This window comes from Hyla sarda, chromosome 8 (assembly GCF_029499605.1).
Source record: "Hyla sarda isolate aHylSar1 chromosome 8, aHylSar1.hap1, whole genome shotgun sequence".
Taxonomy (NCBI): Eukaryota; Metazoa; Chordata; class Amphibia; order Anura; family Hylidae; genus Hyla; species Hyla sarda.
In genome coordinates, this window is record NC_079196.1 from 110,098,242 (window position 1) to 110,119,933 (window position 21,692).

The 21,692-nt window shown below is 44.0% G+C and overlaps 1 protein-coding gene across 2 annotated transcripts in view; it reads left to right on the forward strand.

Moving 5' to 3' along the window:
- CREB1 (cAMP responsive element binding protein 1) overlaps positions 1-21,692 on the forward strand; it is a 106,551-nt gene that overhangs the window by 59,175 nt on the left and 25,684 nt on the right. For both annotated transcript variants that reach the window (XM_056537136.1, XM_056537135.1), the window contains one exon: positions 1,991-2,137. In XM_056537136.1, coding sequence (XP_056393111.1) covers positions 1,997-2,137 — 141 coding nt within the window. In that variant the 5' untranslated portion in view covers positions 1,991-1,996. The remainder of the gene's footprint in view (positions 1-1,990; positions 2,138-21,692) is intronic.

The window sequence follows — 21,692 nt, forward strand, 5'->3', positions numbered from 1 at the left end:
CTTTCAATCCTCAGTGAAAGGATACCCTCATTCATGCCGACTGGTTCTTTAACTCCTTCCCCCCCCCCCCACCTTTTTCATAGCTGTAACTCTTATATTTTTCCATCTACAGACCAATTGGAAGGCTTGCTTTTTGCAGGGCCACTTGTACTTTGTAGTGACTTCATTTTTCCATAACATATATGCAGCAAAAGTGCATATATAATATTTGTGAGTTTTGTGGCAGGGAAGTGCTTGTTTGCACGCCGTTGACCGTCTGCTGCGCTCAGTTTTTGCGCTATGATCTGTAGCTTTTATTGGTATCATTTTGCTTTAGATGGGACTTTTCGGTCTTTTTATCAAATGTTTTTTTTATATGTGATGTTACCATAAAATAAGAAATTCTGGGATTTCTTTTTTTTTTGGATTGCACTTAATATTATTATATTTTAATAGTTTTGACAATTCCGCATATGGCGATACCAAATAAGGTGTTTTTTTTTTAATGGGGAAAAAAGGAGAGGGGAATGTTTCTTTTTGAGGGTATTTTTTTTAAAGATTTTTAAACATTCTTATTTTATTTATTTTACTTCTTAGTCACCTTAGGGAACTTTTATTCAGAATCATTTGGTTGTCCATACAGATCAATGGAATACTATATTGATCCACTAGATTAGTGGCACTCTCGCTACAGCCTACTATTGCCTGGTACAGGCCTTGGGCTGACATGACAACATTCTGGCTCAGTGATCGCTTCACTGGAAGCCAATCAAACTACTTCACCAACAAATAATTTTTGCCTGTAGTTTTTGGTATTTACAGCCTTGACAGCTGCATTTAAACAGTTAAAATAGCCAGCAATGGAGATTGCTCCATGCGAGCCATTATTGGTGGCCCTCAACTGGGTGTAGAAAGGGCCAGACTCTTGAGCCCTTTTTTTTTTTTTATGCGCAGTATACTCTCAAGCATCGCAGCTGCTCTGGGCCTAGCTCAGGGACCAGGGGGAGCGACCGCAATGTCTGTGATGCACTGTGTCTGCACACGGCGACTCACAGGTCTCTATGTATCTGCTGGTAGCAGCAGATTGCTGCTGTGAGCAGACAACGTAGGCTCAACAGGAGGCACACTATAGGGTTGGTAAAATACGCTGCGGATCCCTTACATGTGACCATACCCTAAGGTGTCAAAAAGGCATGGTCCAGCACTGCAATTCCTTTGGGCTGCAATACCCCTCTCCTCCAATTGCCTGCACTTTGCCTGAACGACTTGTTTGTCAGGGCGCACAGATGTCAGGAACGAGCTCTCTGTCTCTTGGAAGATTTTGCCGTGCATGCACAGTGAAGTTGCCAGGCTTAACCTGCCTTAGTGATTTACTACACATGTGCCACAATCCGCAACCAATGGGCATGCATGGAATTTCAACAGGGCTCGGCGCTGGAAGCAGAGATTTGTCTTATGCAGACAGCGACTTTGGAATCTGAGCATAAAGGCTATTTGAAACTGCCTTAATAAAGTAAATTTTTCTGGAAATAAAAATGCTCTGATAAGTAAAGGAATGACCTGAATCCTTTACAGGAATGACCTGTATTCTTTAGTGTTGGTGGTGGTTTCCAAGTGACAGATGCACTTCAAGGCTCTTTTTAAATTATTAGTAGTGCATGTTAGTGTATACGCAAGGTAAACATAGACCTCAATTGCCCACATAGGCAAGAAGAATATCATTTTAGCCTTAATTTAGGTGGCATATCTTGTGGGTTTTTTATGGTTTATCACAAAATGTACTTTTTAGTTTCCATGGGTGTCTTTGTAGGACCAGTGCCACCCAGCATTCTCCTTAGAGAATTCCTCCGACAGACACTGTAATAGGCAGTGTGAAGTGTCTAAGGTTTTATATAAACGTAGCCTAATAAAGTACTTTTAGGTACATTTGACAACAAGTTATGGAAGTTTAAAGATTATTATATCAAATGTCATGTGTTGCTATAATTATATTTTTTTGCAATTTTGCTAGGTTTCCATGGCAGCTGCACATGCAACATCCTCTGCCCCTACTGTTACATTAGTCCAGCTTCCAAATGGACAAACAGTGCAGGTACACGGGGTTATTCAAGCTGCACAACCATCTGTTATACAATCTCCACAGGTGCAGACAGTGCAAGTAAGTGGTTTATTTTGTTGTGTTTTTTTTTTTTTAAGTTCTGATTATTAACACAAAGCATTTATTGTTGTCATACCCATTAAAATTGCAGAGATACTTAACATTTATTGTTCTGAATTTGTCTAAGGCTGCATTCACATCTCGTTTTTGCAATACAGTTCCCGTATCAGGTTTTCTGTAAAAAAAAAAAAAAAGTGTCTCAAAACCGGACCGAACAGATGTGCGGTTCCATACGGTTTGATAAGTTTTTTGAAAAATAAATAAATAAAGGATACGGTTTTATGTACAGTTCCCAAGGACCACCATTTAAAAAAAAAAAAAAATAACGTATACGGGTTGTATCAGCTTTTTCACCCAGACCTAAAACCGTAGTAGACTACGTTTTTGTGTACGGGAAAAAAACAAATAAAAGCAAAAATTATGCAAAACGTACTCGACCGGATGCTACGGTTGGCATACGGTTTTCTATGAAATGTCTATACATACGGTTTGTAATACGGTTCCATACGTTTTTTTCACTGAAACCGGATTTGGGAACCGTATTGCAAAAAGAGATATGAATGCAGCCTAAGAGACAAAGCTGCCCATATACACTAAATGTTGTCTGTACCCCCCCCCCCCCCCCCCCCTCCATCTACTGTGTATCTCTCTTACAACTTCAAGTGTCTGGGAAGATTTAACCCCTTAAGGACCAAGCCCATTTTCACCTGAAGGACCAGATAATTTTTTGCACATCTGACCACTGTCACTTTAAGCATTAAAGGGGTTATCCACCATAAGGTGATTTTAGTACGTACCTGGCAGACAGTAATGGACATGCTTAGGAAGGATCTGTACTTGTCTTGGGGATAAATGGCTATGCTGTGAGATTACCATAACACTGTGACTAGCATTTTATTTCCTGTTTGAAATTTTTTTTTTACCACAAATCCCACAATTCCATTTTCCTCCCTCCTACATATCAGCCACCCCACCCATTGAAACATAAATGAGCTGCATCCATTTAAAAGACCTGTGGTTTTCAATCAGGGTGCCTACAACTGTTGCATTAGTTGCAGATTGATCTCTCACCCACCAAGCGATCACTCCACCCATTGAAACAGGCTCCCTGTCATCAGCTGACTAGTGAGTCAGGTCTGTGCCGCATTGCAAGCTGGGAAAAATCTGGGACAACAGTCATTTTGTATGCTTCTAAAAATAAATATTGGTGTTAAAGTCACAGAAGAATTGTGAGAAAACCGTCACAAACAGGTACAGACACTATATTATGAACTACACTAACTTTACAGCCCCTGTAGCATAGTCAAATAAAAAAAAATCCTGGAATACCCCTTTAATAACTCTGGAATGCTTTTACTTATGAATTTGATTCTGAGACATATTCTACTTTAACATAGTGGTACATTTTTATCGATACGTGCATCATTTCTTGGTGAAAAAATCCAACATTTCATGAAAAATGTGAACATTATAATTTTTTTTCTAACGTTGAAGCTTTCTGCTTGTAAGGAAAATAGACCTATACAATATATCTACTTTATGTTTGCATCATAAAGTTGACATGCGTTTACTTTTGGAAGACAGAGGGCTTCAAAGTTCAGCAGAACTTTTTCAATTTTTCACAAAATTTTAAAAAATAGAATTTTTCAGGGACCAGTTCAGTTTTGAAGTGGATTTGAGGGGCCTTCATATTAGAAATGCCCCATAAATGACCACATTATAAGAACTGTCTCCCCCCCCCCCCCCCCCGTAAATGTATACAAAATGACATTCAGAAAGTGTGTTAACCCTTTAGGTGTTTCACAGGAATAGCAGCAAAGTGAAGGAGAAAATTCAAAATCTTCATTTTTTTACACTTGCATGTTCTTGTAAACAAAGTTTTTGAATTTTTTGCAAGTGGTAAAAGGAGAAAAAGCCCCCCCCCCAAAATGTGTAACCCAATTTCTCTCGAGTAAAGAAATACCTCATATGTGAACTTAAAGTTGTCCGGTGTACATCCTGTTCAATGTATGCAATCCTTGAACAGCAGTTTGAGGGTGCATATTGTTGTGCGAGATGTGTGCTAGTTGTTCGCCTGGAAGCCCAGATCCTGCATCTAGAGGAGCGACTGGAAACATTGAGTAGCATTAACAACATGGAGAGGAGTCTCCTGCTCACTGAGCAAGTACTCTCTGGGGTAGAGGTGGGGGAGGATAGTGGGTCAGAGGTTCAGGACAGTCAGGCAGTTAGCTGGGTTACAGTTAGAAAACGGGATAGGGGGAAAAGTGTCAGGGAGGCTAGTCCTGAACTGGCACCTCAACACAAGTTTGCCCTGTTGGTGGATGAGGGGGATGCCATTTCAGAGCTAGTGGTACTGCAGCAGGACTCTGCCTCTGACCCCCAGAGGGGTGTCTGCTCCAGTAAGGAGGGAGGGAGGAGTGCAGGGCAGGCCAGACAGGTACTGGTAGTGGGGGACTCAATTATTAGGGAGACAGACAGGGCGATCTGTCACAAAGACCGGGATCACCGAACAGTGTGTTGTCTTCCGGGCGCTCGAGTTCGGCACATCGCGGATCTGGTTGACAGGTTGCTGGGTGGGGTTGGAGAAGACCCAGCAGTCATGGTACATATTGGCACCAATGACAAAGTAAGAGGTAGGTGGAGTGTCCTAAAAAATGATTTCAGGGAGCAAGCTTAAGGCAAGGACCTCCAAGGTAATATTTTCTGAAATATTACCTGTACCACGAGCCACACCAGAGAGGCAGCGGGAGATCAGGGAGTTAAACAAGTGGATCAGAAGCTGGTGTAGGAAGGAGAGGTTTGGGTTCATGGAGAACTGGGCTGACTTCGCTGTCGGTTACCAGCTCTACCATAGGGACGGGCTGCACCTCACTGGGGAGGGTGCAGCTGTGCTTGGGGAGAAGATGGCTAGAAGGGTGGAGGAGTGTTTAAACTAGGGACTGGGGGGAGGGAACCTATAACATAGAGGGGGAAGACAGTGTAGATAGAGAGGGGGGACTTAGTAATGTACCTGGGGTGGAGGGGAGGGGGGGGGGGGGTTAGAATAGTTAATAGAGAGAGTCTTCATAGGAAGAAAAAACATACAGCACTGAATTGCATGATGACTAATGCCAGAAGTCTGACCAATAAAACTGACGAACTGGAGTAGTTGATGTCTGAGGAAAATTATGACATAGCGGGTATAACAGAGACTTGGTTGGATGATAGCTGTGATTGGGCGGTCAACATACAGGAAGGATCGGACAAAGCCGCACTGCGGGAGGATATATGGGAGGGAAACGATAATGTGGAGTCATTATGGGTAGAAATATATGGAGATAAAAAAAAAATATCTGATAGGGGTTTGTTATAAGCCACCAAACATAATGGAAGAAGCAGAAGATCAATTAATGAGGCAAATAAACAAAGCAGCAAATCAAAATTAGGTGATAATAATGGTGGACTTTAACTATCCTAATATAAACTGGGAGACTGAGACCTGTGAATCTAATAACTGTCCCAAATGGTGCAGAGCCCGACCAGAGGGGGCGCCCTACTGAACTTAATATTAACCAACAGACCTGACAGAGTAACTAATGTGCAGGTAAAAGGACACCTAGGAAATAGAGAACATAATATAATACATTATAACTTATTCTTCAATAAGAAAATCTCTCGAGGGGCAACAAAAACAATGAACTTTAGGTAGGCAAAGTTTGATCAGCTCAGAGAAGCCCTTAACAATATAAAATGGGATATTGTCCTCAAAAAGAATACGGACACTAAATGGGAGACTTTTAAGATATCTTAAATTATCGCTGTAATAAAAAATATATACCTTATGGGAATAAAAGGGTCAGAAATAAAAGAAAACCAGTATGGATGAATAAAAACCTCAAAGGGGCAATTAAAATACTAAAACATGACAGCAGTGAAGAAGCATTAAAAAGCTATAGAGTAAAATGTAAAATATGTAAAAAACAGATAAAAGCCGCAAAAATAGAGACAGACTCATTGCCAAAGAGAGTAAAACTAACCCCAAAATGTTCTTTAACTGTATAAATAGCAAAAAGGTCAAAAATGAAAGTGTAGGCCCTTTAAAAATGATGAAGAAGAAATTATAAACGGGGATCAGGAAAAAGCAAATATATTAAACAAATTCTTCTCTACTGTGTTCACCAAGGAAAATGAAATGCCAGGTGAAATACAGTGTGATAAGGTAAAATCCCCAGTACAGGTCACCTGTCTAACCCAGGAAGAAGTACAGTGCCGCCTACAAAAAATCTAAACTGACAAATCACCAGATCCAGATGGCATTCACCCCCATGTTCTAAAGGAATTAAGTAATGTTATAGACAGACCCCTATTTTTAATATTCCGGGACTCTATAATAACAGGGACTGTTCCCCAGGACTGGCACATAGCAAATGTGGTACCAATATTTAAAAAGGGAACAAAAGGTGACCCAGGGAATTATAGGCCTGTTAGTTAAACCTCCGTTGTATGTAAATTGTTTGAGGGTTTTCTAAGAGATGCTATTTTGGAGTATCTTAATAAAAATAAACTTATGATCCCATATCAGCATGGCTTTATGAGGGATCAGTCCTGTCAAACTAACCTGATCAGCTTCTATGAGGAGGTGAGCTCCAGACTGGACCAGGGGCAATCGCTGGATGTCGTATATCTGGATTTTTCCAAAGCATTTGATACGGTGCCTCATAAAAGGTTGGTGCATAAAATGAGAAGGATGGGGCTAGGGGAGAATGTGTGTAAGTGGGTAAGTAACTGGCTCAGTGATAGGAAACAGAGGGTGGTTATTAATGGTACTTATTCTGATTGGGTGACTGTTACTAGTGGGGGTACCACAGGGGTCCGTCTTGGGTCCTGTTCTGTTTAATATATTTATTAATGACCTTGTAGAGGGGTTGAATAGTAAAGTAACAATATTTGCAGATACTAAACTCTGTAAAGCGGTAAACACTATAGAGGACAGTGCACTGTTACATATGGATCTGGATAGGTTGGAGGTTTGGGCTGGGAAGTGGCAAATGAGGTTCAACACTGATAAATGTAAGGTAATGCACATGGGGAGGAAAAATCCGGGCTGGGAATATGTATTAAATGGGAGCACACTTGAGACGACTGACGTGGAAAAGGATTTAGGAGTCTTAGTTAACAGTAAATTTAGCTGTAGTGACCAGTGTCAGGCAGCTGCTGCCACGGCTAATAAAATCATGGGGTGCATCAATAGGGGCATAGATGCCCACGACTAGGAAATAATTCTAGCGCTGTACAAATCACTAGTCAGACCACACATGGAATACTGTGTACAGTACTGGGCACCAGTGTACAAGAAAGATGAAGTGGTGCTGGAGAGGGTTCAAAGACGGGCAACCAGAGTAATACGGGGAATGGGAGGACTACAGTACCCAGAAAGATTATCAGAATTAGGGTTATTTAGTTTAGAAAAAAGAAGGCTTAGGGGAGACCTAATAACTATGTATAAATATATCAGGGGACAGTGCAGAGATCTCTCCCATGATCTATTTATTCCCAGGACTGTATCTATAACAAGGGGGCATCCTCTACGTTTAGAGGAAAGAAGGTTTCTACACCAGCACAGACGGGGATTCTTTACTGTAAGAGCAGTGAGACTGTGGAATTCTCTGCCTGAGGAGGTGGTCATGGTGAACTCTGTAAAAGAGTTAAAAACGGGTCTGGATGCATTCTTGAAGAGTAATAACATTGCTGGTTATGTATACTAGATTTATAGGGACAGAACGTTGATCCAGGGATTTATTCTGACTGCCATATTTGGAGTCGGGAAGGAATTTTTACCTCTAGTATAAGGTTTTTTTTAGCCTTCCTCTGGATCAACTCAGTAGGGACTCATTAGGGATATAGGTTGAACTTGATGGACTCTGGTCTTTTTTTCAACCTCATGAACTATGTTACTATGTAAAGTTCTCTGTGGGTTCACTAGAGAGCTCAGAAGCGAAGGAGGGACAATAGGATTTTGGAAAGTGAATTTTGCTGAAATGGTTTTTAGGGGCATGTCACATTTAGTAAGCCCCTGTGGTTCCAGAACAGCAAAAAAAAAAAAAAAAAAAACACATGGCATACTATTTTGGAAATTACACCCCTCATGGCATGTAACAAGGGGTACATTGAGCCTTAACACCCCACAGGTGTTTGAAGAGTTTTCGGTAAAATCGGATGTGTAAATGAATTTTTTTTTCACTAAAATGCAGTTTTTCTTCCCCAAATTTACCATTTTTACAAGAGGTAATAGGAGAAAATTCCCCCCAAAAGTTGTAACACAATTTCTTCCGAGTATGGAAATACCCCATGTGTGGACGTAAAGTGCTCTGTGAGCGCACTACAATGCTCCGAAGTAGGGATGTCCCGATACTGGTATCGGTATCGGGGCCGATACTAGCCATTTGCATGGTATCAGGGACTCGTTTAATGTCCCAGATACCATGTCCGATACCTGGTGCCGCTCCGCTGCCCCGTTCTCCCATCCTCCCGTCCGCATCATAGTGTTCCATGGAGGAGCATGTGACACACACGTCACTCCACTTCCTCCCCTGCGCCCAGCGTAACGCTACGGAGGAAGCAGAGTGACGTATATAACGGGACAGTGGAGCAGCAGCACCCGACAGAGGACAACCACAGATGAGCTGTCTGAAAGGAGGGGGGGCTGCTATGAATGTCTACAGGGGGGGTGCCTGCTGTTGCTTTCTAAAGGGGGGCCCTGCTGTCTACAGGGGGAGGGGGGGGGCTGTGTCTAAATGGAGGGGCCCTTCTGCTGTTTAAAGGGGGGGCCCTGCTCCTGCTGTTTAAAGGGGGGGGCCCTGCTGCCGCTGCTGTCTAAAGGGGGGCCTTCTGCTGTTCAATTGGGGGCCCACTGTCTAAAGAGGGGCTGGGGTCTACAGGGGGGCTGCTACTAATGTCTACAAGGGGGGGGGGTGCTGCAGTCTACAGGGGGGGCTGCTACTAATGACTGCTGGGGGGATACTACCTACTATTAAAGGCAATCTTACAGCAGAGTCACCTGCACTAACTTGAATTTATAGGTAGATAGTGCAGGTGACCCGGTTTCTACCGCTGCTCACCATGTGGCCATAGGTCTAGCCGCCAATGCAAACTCCCTGTTCTGTCCAATGGAGAAGAGAGAAATCTTGGCTCATACTATAGCAGCCACCTCCATTGTACACAAAACAAGGACCCACATATCATACGGTAAGCAGCGCCAGAAACCGCGCCACCATGCTGTCAGATTCCCTTTAAAATAAAAGTACTCATACTTGGTATCGGCGAGTACTAGAATTAAAGTATCGGTACTCGGTCTTAAAAAAATGGTATCAGGACATCCCTACTCAGAAGAGGAGGAGCCACATTTGGCTTTTTGAAAGCAAATTTTGCTGAAATAGTTTTCGGGGGCATGTCCCATTTAGGAAGATCCTATGGTGCCATAACAGCAACAAAAAAAACCTCAAGGCACATAACAAGGGGTATAGTGAGCCTTAACACCCCACAGGTGTTTGACGACTTTTCGTTAAAGTCGGATGTGTATATAATTATAATTTTCACTAAAATGCTGTTTATTTCCCCAAATTTACCGTTTTTTACAAGAGGTAATAGGAGAAAAAGTCCCCCAAAATTTGTAATACCCTGTGTGTGGATGTAAAGTTCTCTGCGGGCGCAATTCAGGGCTCAGAAGAGAACGAGCGCCATTGGGCTTTTGGAGAGAGAATTTGTTTGGAATGGAAGTCGGGGCCATGTGTGTTTACAAAGCCCCCCGTGGTGCCAGAACAGTGGACAACCCATCCCCCCCCCCGCCCACATATGACCCCACTTTGGAAATTACACCCTTCACAGAATTAAGGGGCGCAGTGAGCATTTACACCCCACTGGCTTTGGAAGAGTGGGCTGTGCAAATTTAAAATGTAACATTTTCCATTTTCATGGACCACTGTTCCAAAAATCTGTCATACACCTGTGGGGTGTAAATGCTCACTGCACCCCTTATATTACATATCTTGAGGGGTGTAGTTTCCAAAATGGAGTCACATGTGGGGGGGGGGCTCCACTGTTCTGGCACCATGGGGGCTTTGTAAACACACGTGGCCTTCAATTCCAGACACATTCTCTCTCCAAAAGCACAATGGCGCTCCTTCTCTTCAGAGCCCTGTAGTGTGCCAGCAAAGCACTTTACATCCACACATGGGGGTATTTATATGCTCAGAAGAAATGGTGTTACAAATTTTGGGGGGCTTTTTTTTCCTATTACACCTTGTGAAAATGAAAAATTTGGGATAACACCTGCATTTTAGTGAAAAAAAAAAATTTCATTTTCACGTCCAACTTTAACGAAAATTCGTCAAACTCCTCTGGGGTGTTAACACCTTAAGGGCTCAGCTTTTTCCGTTTTTGGTTTGCATATGTTGGCTTATTTTTTGCGACACGAATTCTACTTTGCAAGGACATCAGTCATTTTACCCAAAAATCTATGATGAAACAGAAAAAAAAATCATTGTGCGACAACATTGAAGAAAAAACGCCACTTTGTAACTTTTGGGGGCTTCCGTTTCTACGCAGTACAATTTTAGGTAAAAATGACACCTTATCTTTATTCTGTAGGTCCATACGATTAAAATGATACCCTACTTATATAGGTTTGATTTTGTCGTACTGCTGCAAAAAAAATCATAACTACATGCACGAAAATTTATACGTTTAAAATTGTCATATTCTGACCCCTATAACTTTTTTATTTTTCCGCGTTGGGGGCGGTATGAGGGCTCATTTTTTTGCGCCATGATCTGAAGTTTTTAGTGGTACCATTTTTATATTGATTGGACTTTTTGATCGCTTTTTATTCACTATATAAAAAGTGACACAAAAATACGCTATTTTGGGCTTTGTAATTTTTTGGCGCGTACACCATTAACCGTGCGGTTTAATTAATTATATATTTTTATTATAATTCGGACATTTCCGCACGTGGCGATACCACATGTTTTTATTTACACAGTTTTTTTTATTTTTTTATGAAATATAAAAGCAACAAAAGGCTGTGGAGGATCACGTGTGCTGAATGGAAGCAATACGGAGGGGGCACGATGGCCGCTTACACAATCCGGTTGTGTACCGGCATACACAACAATGGAGAGCATGTAGTGAATATCGATATATTCAGAGACCCATCTGCAGCCTTCCTGCAGTAGCTTAGGCGACCATGGAACTTCAGAGGGACCAGGAATTTACGTGGCGCTGATCGGGGCAGACACAATCCAGATGGATTTTTTTTAAGTGGCAAAAGGGGGGTGATTCAAACTTTTATTAGGGAAGGTGTTAAATGATCTTTATAAACTTTTTTCGGTGATCAGTGATGTAGGAGGCAGGTAAGGACCTTCCTTGTGTCTACCAGCTGTTCGGGACACCGTGATTTCGCTGCGGAGGTCCCAGACAGCCCACTGAGCTAACTGGCAGTACTTTACTTTCATTTTAGACGCTGCGTCTAAAGGGTTAATAGCGAGCAGCACCGCGATCAGTGCCACATGCTTTTAGCCATGGGTCCCGGCCGTTGTTAGAGGCCATGGCCACACGTTATAGAAAAGGAGCAGACTCAGGGCGTACAGGTACATCCTGAGTCCTTAAGTGTAGTGGTTAAGGCTCACTATACCCCTTTTTACATTCTGTGAGGGGTGTAGTTTCCAAAATGGGGTAACATGTGGTTTTTTTTTTTCGTTTTTTTTTTATGCGTTTGTCAGAACCGCTGTAACGATCATACACCCCTGTGCAAATCACCTCAAATGTACATGGTGCTCTCACTCCAGGGCCTTGAGCGCCCACAGAGCATTTTATGTCCACATATGGGGTATTTCTGTACTCAGAAGAAATTCCATTACACATTTTGGGGGTCTTTGTAGGGGTGTGTGTGTGTGTATATATGTGTTTTTACTTTTTATTTTGTGTAATGTTTTTGGGTACATTCACACGGGCGGGGGTTCACAGTGAGTTTCCCGCTGGGAGTTTGAGCTGCAGCTGTAAATTTGCTGCATCTCAAGCTTGCAGCGAGAAACTCACTGTAAACTACAACTTCCAGCATGCCCTTTGGCTGTCCGTGCATGCTGGGGCTTGTAGTTATGCAAAAGCTGGAGGCACACTGGTTGCAAAACACTGAGAGTTTGTAACTTAACTCAGTGTTTCCCAACCCATGTGCCTCCAGCTGTTGCAAAACTACAACTCCCAGCATGCATGGTCTTTCAGTACATGCTTGGAGTTATAGTTCTGCAATGGCTGGAATCACACAGATTGGGAAAAACTGAGTTAGGAAACAGACAATGTTTTCCAACCATTGTGCCTCCAGTTGTTGCAAAACTACAACTCCCAGCATGCCCAGACAGCCGAAGGGCATGTTGGGAGTGGTAGTTATGCAACAACTGGAGGAGAACAGTTTGGAGTCCACTGTGTAGTGGTGTCCAAATTGTAGCCCTCCAGATGTTGCAAAACTGCAATTCGAAGATTGCCCAGACTGCCCAGCCATGCTGGGAGTTTTAGTTCTGGCCCTTCAGATGTTGCCGAACTACAACTCCCAGCATGCCTGGACAGTCTCGGCATGCTTTGAATTGTAGTTTTGCAACATCTGGAGGGCTACAGTTTGGACATCACTGTGCAGTGGTCTCCAAATTGTGCCCTTCCAGTTGTTGCAAAACTACAACTCCCAGCATGCCGAGACTGTCCAGGCATGCTGGGAGTTGTAGTTCGGCAACATCTGAAGGGCCAGAACAAAAACTCCCAGCATGGCTGGACTGTCTGGGCATGCTGAGAGTTCTAGTTTTGCAATATCTGGAAGAGCACAGTTTGGAGACCACTGCAGAGTGGTCTCCAAACTTTGGCCCTCCAGGTGTTGCAAAACTACAACTCTCAGCATGCCCAGACAGCCAAAGGCTGTCTGGGCATGCTTGGAGTTGTAGTTCTGAATCTCCTAGAAGCAGCAGGAAAGATCACTTTACAGCGATCTTCACTGCTGCCTCCACTTGCCTGCGCCTTCTTTCTGCCGCCGGTTCCCCGTGATCTCAGGTAACTGCCGCCGGTCCCCCCACATCAATGGCCCCCGCACCATCGCCGCCATCTTCCCCCGCTCTGCCCGGTCTTCCAGGGGCGGGCAGAGCCAGGGGATCTGAACTTTCACCCTCTGCCCTGCGATTCCCAAGTCAGTCCTGACCGACCAATCGCAGGGAATAGTAGGAGGTGGTACCCCTGCCACCTCACTCCAATCCTTTAGGATGGTCAAGGCTATCTCTGACAGCTCCGATCACCCATATTTTCCGGGCGATTGGTTCACCAGAGACCCGATCAGCCCGGAATTGCCGCAAATCGACGATCTGGACCCCCTCGGGGGTTTCATAGGCATCCCGGTCCAGTCCCCGGTGAGCGGCGGGGACCAGAATTCCCACTGGCGTACAGGTATGCCCTTGGTCCTTAACCCCTTAAGGACCAAGGGCGTACAGGTACGCCTTTGCTCCCTGGTACTTAACCCCTTAAGGACTGAGAGCTTTTTCACCTTAAGGACTCGTCCATTTTTTGCAATTCTGACAACTGTCACTTTAAACATTAATAACTCTGGAATGCTTTTAGTTATCATTCTGATTCCGAGAATGTTTTTTCATGACATGTTCTACTTTAACATAGTGGTAACTTGCATCCTTTCTTGGTGAAAAATCCCAAAATTTGATGAAAAATTTGAAAATTTTGCATTTTTCTAACTTTGAAGCTCGCTGCTTGTAAGGAAAATGGATATTCCAAACATTTTTTTTTTTTTATTCACATATACAATATATCTACTTTATGTTTGCATCATAAACTTGACGTGTTTTTACTTTTGGAAGACACCAGAGGGCTTCAAAGTTCAGCAGCAATTTTCCAATTTTTCACAAAATTTAGAAACTCGCTTTTTTTCAGGCACCAGTTCAGGTTTGAAGTGGATTTGAAGGGTCTTCATATTAGAAATACCCCATAAATTACCCCATTATAAAAACTGCACCTCCCAAAGTATTCAAAATGACATTGTCAGCGTTTTAACCCTTTAGGGGTTTCACAGGAATAGCAGCAAAGTGATGGAGAAAATTCACAATCTTCATTTTTTACACTCGCATGTTCTTGTAGACCCAATTTTTTAATTTTTGCAAGGGGTAAAAAGGAGAACATTTTTACTTGTATTTGAAACCCAATTTTTCTCGAGTAAGCACATACCTCATATGTCTATGTTAATTGTTCGGCGGGCGCAGTAGAGGGCTCAGAAGCGAAGGAGCGACAAATGGTTTTTGGGGGGGGCATGTCACCTTTAGGAAGCCCCTATGATGCCAGAACAGCAAAAAAAAACACATGGCATACCATTTTGGAAACTAGACCCCTCGGGGAACATAACAAGGGGTAAAGTAAACCTTAATACCCAACAGGTGATTCACGACTTCTGCATATGTAAAAAAAAAAAAAATAATAAGTTTCCCTAAAATGCTTGGTTTCCCAAAAAATTTACATTTTTACAAAGGGTTAAAGCAGAAAATACCCCCCAAAATTTGAAGCCCAATTTCTCCCGATTCAGAAAACACCCCATATGGGGGTGAAAAGTGCTCTGCTGGCGCACTACAAGTCTCAGAAGAGAAGGAGTCACATTTGGCTTTTTGAAAGCAAATTTTGCTCTGGGGGCATGCCGCATTTAGGAAGCCCCTATGGTGCCAGAACAGCAAAAAAAATAACACACGGCATCCCATTTTGGAAACTAGACCCCTCGGGGAATGTAACAAGGGTTAATGTGAACCTTAATACCCCACAGGTGTTTCTCGACTTTTGCATATGTTAAAAATGTTACCTAAAATGCTTCTTTTCCCCCAAATTTTACATTTTTTAAAAGGGTAAAAGCAGAAAATACCACCCAAAATTTGTAACACAATTTCTCCCGAGTACGGCGATACCCCATATGTGGCCCTAAACTGTTGCCTTGAAATACGACAGGCCTCCTAAGTGAGAGCACCAATGCGCATTTGAGGCCTAAATTAGGGATTGCATAGGGGTGGACATAGGGGTATTCTACGCCAGTGATTCCCAAACAGGGGGCCTCCAGCTGTTGTAAAACTCCCAGCATGCCTGGACAGTCAGTGGCTGTCTGGTAATACTGGGAGTAGTTGTTTTGCAACAGCTGGAGGCTCCGTTTTTGAAAAACGTCTGGTACGCCACGGTTTCCTTTTTATTGGGGAGGGGGGCTGTGTAGGGGTATGTGTATATGTAGTGTTTTTTACTTTTCATTTTATTTTTTGTTAGTGTAGTGTTTTTAGGGTACAGTCGCACGGGCGGGGGTTCACAGTAGTTTCTCGCTGGCAGTTTGCCGCAGCTCAAACTTGCAGCCGGATACTTACTGTAAACCTCCGCCCATGTGAGTGTACCCTGTACATTCACATTGGGGGGGGGGGGGGGGGGGGGCATCCAGCTGTTGCAAAACTACAACTCCCAGCATGTACGGTCTATCAGGGGGTTGTAGTTTTGCAACAGCTGGAGGAACACTGGTTGTGAAACACAGAGTTTGGTAACAAACTCAGTGTTTTGCAACCAGTGTGCCTTCAGCTGTTGCAAAAGCTACAACCCCCAGCATGTACGGACAGTGGAAGGGCATGCTGGGTCTTGTAGTTATGCAACAGCTGGAGGCATACCACTTTGGCTGGGGATGCTGGGGATTGTAGTTATGCAACAGCTGGAGAAACACTGGTTTGCTACTTAACTCAGTGTGCCTTCAGCTGTTGCAAAACTACAACTCTCAGCAGTCACAGACAGCCAACGGGCATGCTGGGAGTTGTAGTTATGCAACCAGAAGATGCACCACTACAACTCCCAGCATGCAGTTTAGCTGTTTGTGCAAGCTGGGAGTTGTAGTTACACAACAGCTGAAGGTACACTTTTCCATAGAAAAAATGTGCCTCCAGCTGTTGCAAAACTATAAGTCCCAGCATGCCCATAAGGGCATGCTGGGAGTTGTGGTGGTCTGCCTCCTGCTTTTGCTTAACTACAGCTCCCTTTTTGCATGCTGGGAGCTGTTGCTAAGCAACAGCAGGAGGCTGTCACTCACCACCAACGATCCACACCGCATCAGGTCAGTACCTCGTCGTCGCCGCCGCAGCTCCTGGGGCCCCGATCCCAACATTGACGCCGGGGATCAGGGTCCCCAGCTCCCAGGGTGCACGTCCCGTACCCGCTCACGTCCTCCGGAAGAGGGGCGGAGCGGGTTGCGGGAGTGACACCCGCAGCAGGCGCCCTGATTGGTCAGCCCGGAAACCGGCCGACGAATCAGGGCGATCGTGAGGTGGCACCAGTGCCACTTCACCCCTGCTGGCTATGGCTGTTCGAGGCCGTCAGAGACGGCCCGGAACAGCCTGTAATTCCGGGTCACTGGAGACCCGATCGACCCGAAATCTGCCGCAGATCGCTGGACTGAATTGTCCATCGCCGACATGGGGGGGGTCATCATGACCCCCCCTGGGCGATATGCCGCGATGCCTGCTGAACGATTTCAGCAGGCATCGGGCACCGTCTCCCCTCCAGCTAGTGGCGGGGGGCCGGGATATGACAGGACGCACTCAAACGTCCTGAGTCCTTAAGGATTCGGAAAAGGGGCCGTATGAGTACGTCCTGCATCCTTAAGGGGTTAAGGACCAAGAGCGTACCTGTACGCCCGTGTGAATTTCGGTCCTTGCTGCGCGCCGGGCGGGGACCGGACCGGGGTGACTGCTGATATCGATCAGCAGGCACCCCGCGCCAATGCCCCCATGTAGGCGATCGCCGAAAATCACAAGTGAATTCACGCTTGCGATTTTTGACTATTCCAGTGATGCGGGTCACGTGTGACCCGCTGACCCGGAGATACAAGGTGATCGGGGGTGTAGAATACACCCCCTATCACCCTCTGTATCTATGGGGAGGTGGCGATTTTGTCACCCCCAGGAACGCTGCTATTGGCCGGACCGGATCGTCCGGCCAATAGCAGCCGACGGGTTAACGGCCCCTTCTCACGGCTCTGCTAGTCCCCTGAGTTCATTCAGCGGGCAGAGCTGTGAGAAGGAGACAGGGACCCCTCTGTAAAAATCGGAGCCCCTCACAGAGGAAGACCCCCCTTAGAGCAGGGAGAGAGTACAGCCCCAGGGACAGGTAGGGTTAACCAGTAAAGTAAAAAAAAAAAAAGTGTAAAAAAAAAAAAGTTAACATTTCCCCCCCTGATGAGTCTCTTATCAGTTTTAAGGGGAGACTCCTCTTCCGCCAGTATATTCCCTCGAAGCGGGCGCAGTATGGAGTGAAGCTATATAAACTTTGTGAGAGTACCTCCAGGTACACTATCAAGTTTAGAGTGTATGAGGGACGAAATTCCCGTATTGAACCCTCAGATTGTTCCCCCACTCTGGGTGTTAGCGGGAAAATCGTTTGGGACCTTATGCACCCATTGCTGGATAATGGTTACCACGTGTACGTGGACAACTTTTATACCAGCATCCCTCTCTTCACATCCCTTGCCGCCAGATCCACGTCCGCTTGTGGGACCTTGCGGAAAAACCAGAGAGGCCTCCCTCTAAATTTTCTGCAGACACCTATGCCCAAGGGTGAGTCCCGTGCCCTTACCCATGAAAACCTGTTGCTGGTCAGGTATAAGGATAAGAGGGATGTCCTTATGCTGACCACTATTCATGGTAACGGCAGCACACCTGTCCCTGTGCGAGGTACTACAACACCGGTCCTCAAGCCCGATTGTATTCTGGACTATAATCGGTATATGGGGGGAGTTGATCTCTCTGATAAAGTCCTCAAGCCATACATGGCCATGCGGAAAACATGGGTATGGTACAAAAAAGTTGCAGTCTACTTGGTACAGGTTGCCATGTACAACACTTTTCTACTGTCCCAGTACGCTGGCATCACAGGTACATTCCTCCAGTTCCAAGAAGAAGTCCTAAAGGTCCTGATCTTTGGCGATCGGGAAAGAGCAGGCCGGACTTCGCAAGGAACTGTAGTAATAGGTGCCAGGATCATCCCAGGCCAACACTTTCCAGGTGAGGTCCCCCACACTGGAAAGAAGGGACGATCCCAGAAAAAATGCAGTGTGTGTAACAGGAGGGGGATACGGAAGGACACCACCACTCAATGGGACACTTGCCCTGATCATCCGGGCCTCTGCATTAAGGATTGCTTCAGGGAGTATCACACTTCCATGCAGTACTAAATTTTCCCTCTTCATTTTAATTTTCCATAATTTGACCCCAATGTACCATGTCCAGAGTACATTCCAAACTTTAACCCCATAAACCACTAAATTGCCCAAAAAAACTCATCTAAAAAAAAACAAAAAAACTGATAAGACCTCTGGGGGTATTTTTTTCTCTGGGTCATGGGTCACTGAGTCACTATCATCGGGAACTTTTTTTTGTTGCCTCAAATGAGCAGCGCTCTCTCTCCACCTGAGCGGGGTGCGCATTTGAGGCAACAGGTTAGGGACGGCCACACACGTCACATTCCCAGAATGATGATTCAGAGCACAGGGTTTGGGGCGGGCATATTTTTTAGTTTTGGCTATGCTCTGGGTCATGATTCTGGGAACATAACCTGTTTTATAATTTTATGTCCCACTGTACCCCACTTTAGTTATTTAGTGTACCCCAGTTATTTACCCCATGTAATGCCCCTTGAGGGGGGGGTCCCACTGTTCTGGGTCCATAGGCCACAACGCAGAAGCTCAAGGCCCCTGAATGCGACCTGCTCCTCTGAGACCGGTGGGCATGCTGTTTACGCCCAGACTTGAGGTATGTCCTTACTCCAAAGAAATGTATTTACACATTTACAATTACATTTTCTCCTTTTACCACTTGTGAAAATGGAAAATTTGGGGTAACCCCAGCGTTTTAGTATAAAAAAATCTAATTTTTCATTTTCACATCCCACTTAATGAATATTTATCAAACACCTGTGGGGTGTTAAGACTCACTGTACCCCTTGTTATGTTCCTTGAGGGATGTAGTTTCCGAAATAGTAGGCCATGTGTTTTTTTTTTTGCTGTTCTGGCACCATAGGGGCTTCCTAAATGGGACATGCTCCCCAAAATCCATTTCAGCAAAATGTGCTTTCCAAAAGCCAAATGTGACTACTTTTCTTCTGAGCATTGTAGTGCGCCTGCAGTGCACTTGACGCCCACACATTGGGTATTTTCATACTCAGAAGAGATGGGGTTACAAATTTTGGGGGGCATTTTCTCCTATTACCCCTTGTAAAAATGTCAAATTTGGTGGAAAACCAGCATTTTTGTGGAAAAAAAAAAAAATTATCATTTACACATCCAACTTTAACGAAAAGTCGTCAAACACCTGTGGGGTGTTAAGGCTCAGCGGACCCCTTGTTACATTCCTTGAGGGGTGTAGTTTTCAAAATAGTAGGCCATGTAGTTTTTTTTTTGCTGTTCTGGCACCATAGGGGCTTCCTAAATGGGACATGCCCCCCAAAATCCATTTCAGCAAAATGTGCTTTCCAAAAGCCAAATGTTACTCCTTCTCTTCTGAGCATTGTACTGCGCCCGCAGTGCTCTTGAAGCCCACACATGGGGTATTTTCATACTCAGAAGAGATGGGGTTACAAATTTTGGGGGGCATTTTCTCCTATTACCCCTTGTAAAAATGTAAAATTTGGTGGAAAACCAACATTTTAGTGAAAAATTTTTTTTTTCATTTACACATCCAAATTTAACGAAAAGTCATCAAACACCTGTGGGGTGTTAAGGCTCAGCGGATGCTTTGTTACGTTCCTTGAGGGGTGTAGTTTCCAAAATAGCATGCCATGTTGTTTTTATTTTTTGCTGTCCTGACACCATAGGGGCTTCCTAAATGGGACATGCCCCCCAAAAACCATTTCAGAAGAACTCACTCTCCAAAATCCCACTGTCGCTCCTTCCCTTCTGAGCCCTCTACTGCGCCCACCGAACACTTGACATACACATATGAGGTATTTCCTTACTCGAGAGAAATTGGGTTACAAATTTTAGGAAGATTTCTCTCCTTTTACCCCTTGTAAAAATTCAAAAACTGGGTTTACAAGAACATGCGAGTGTAAAAATTTAAGATTTTGAATTTTCTCCTTCACTTTGCTGCTATTCCTGTGAAACACCTAAAGGGTTAACACACTTACTGTATGTCATTTTGAATACTTTGAGGGGTGCAGTTTTTATAATGGGGTCATTTGTGGGGTATTTCTAATAAGAAGGCCCTTCAAATCCACTTCAAAACTGAACTGGTCCCTGAAAAATTCTGCTTTTGAAAACTTTGTGGAAAATTGCTGCTATACTTTGAAGCCCTCTGATGTCTTCCAAAAGTAAAAACATGTCAACTTTATGATGCAAATATAAAGTAGACATAAATTATATCTTGATTCACATATACAATATTTGGAATATTCATTTTCCTTACAAGCAGAGAGCTGCTAAATTTTCAATTTTTTCATAAAATTTTTGAATTTTTCACCATGAAATGATGCAAGTATCGACAAAAATTTACCACTAACATAAAATAGAATATGTCACGAAAAAACAATCTCGGAATCACAATGAAAGGTAAAAGCATCCCAGAGTTATTAATGCTTAAAGTGAAAGTCGTCAGATGTGCAAACAACGCTCTGGTCCTACAGTGGAAATTGGCCTGGTCCTTAAGGGGTTAAGTACCAGGACGTCAGGGCGTACCTGTATGCCCTTTGTCCTTAAGGGGTTGAAGGGAAATTGACAGATGGATCAACCACACTAACCAGAATACACAGGTGGGTTGTGTGGTTGGTTCTGAGTAATGCAACTTTTTGCATACCAGAATCCTTTCAGCGGTTCATGAGGTATAGACAAAAAATTTTATGATGTAAATTAAGTCTTAACTGCGGGTTTGGAGGCTATCTGCACCCCTGACGTTATTTCCTGGGTCCCCTTCATGACACCTTGCTCATCCACATTTATCTGCTTCCTTAAACATGTGACCTTCTCCCCTAAGCTCTCTAGCGCTCCTCCTCTCTCCGTCATGGAGACATGAGAAAGCATGACACCCCCCCCCCACCCAGCTCTCCTGTTGCTTGAAAGCTTCAGTGTATGATTGGCGTTAATATTCTGAGACCGCGCACACCTCCCTCAGCTCTTGGCAGTGAAGATAGCATGAATATTTTTCTTAGATTTGCTCAGCAGCACAGAGAGGGAGCATGAATCTTCACTGTGCACATCTTGTAGCTGTGTTTCTAAGTATATGTTTAACCCCTTAAGGACCAGGCCATTTTATACCTTAAGGACCGGAGCGTTTTTTGCAATTCTGACCACTGTCACTTTAAACATTAATAACTCTGGAATGCTTTTAGTTATCATTCTGATTCCGAGATTGTTTTTTCGTGACATATTCTACTTTAACTTAGTGGTAAAATTTTATGGTAACTTGCATCCTTTCTTGGTGAAAAATCCCAAAATTTGATGAAAAAAATGAAAATTTTGCATTTTTCTAACTTTGAAGCTCTCTGCTTG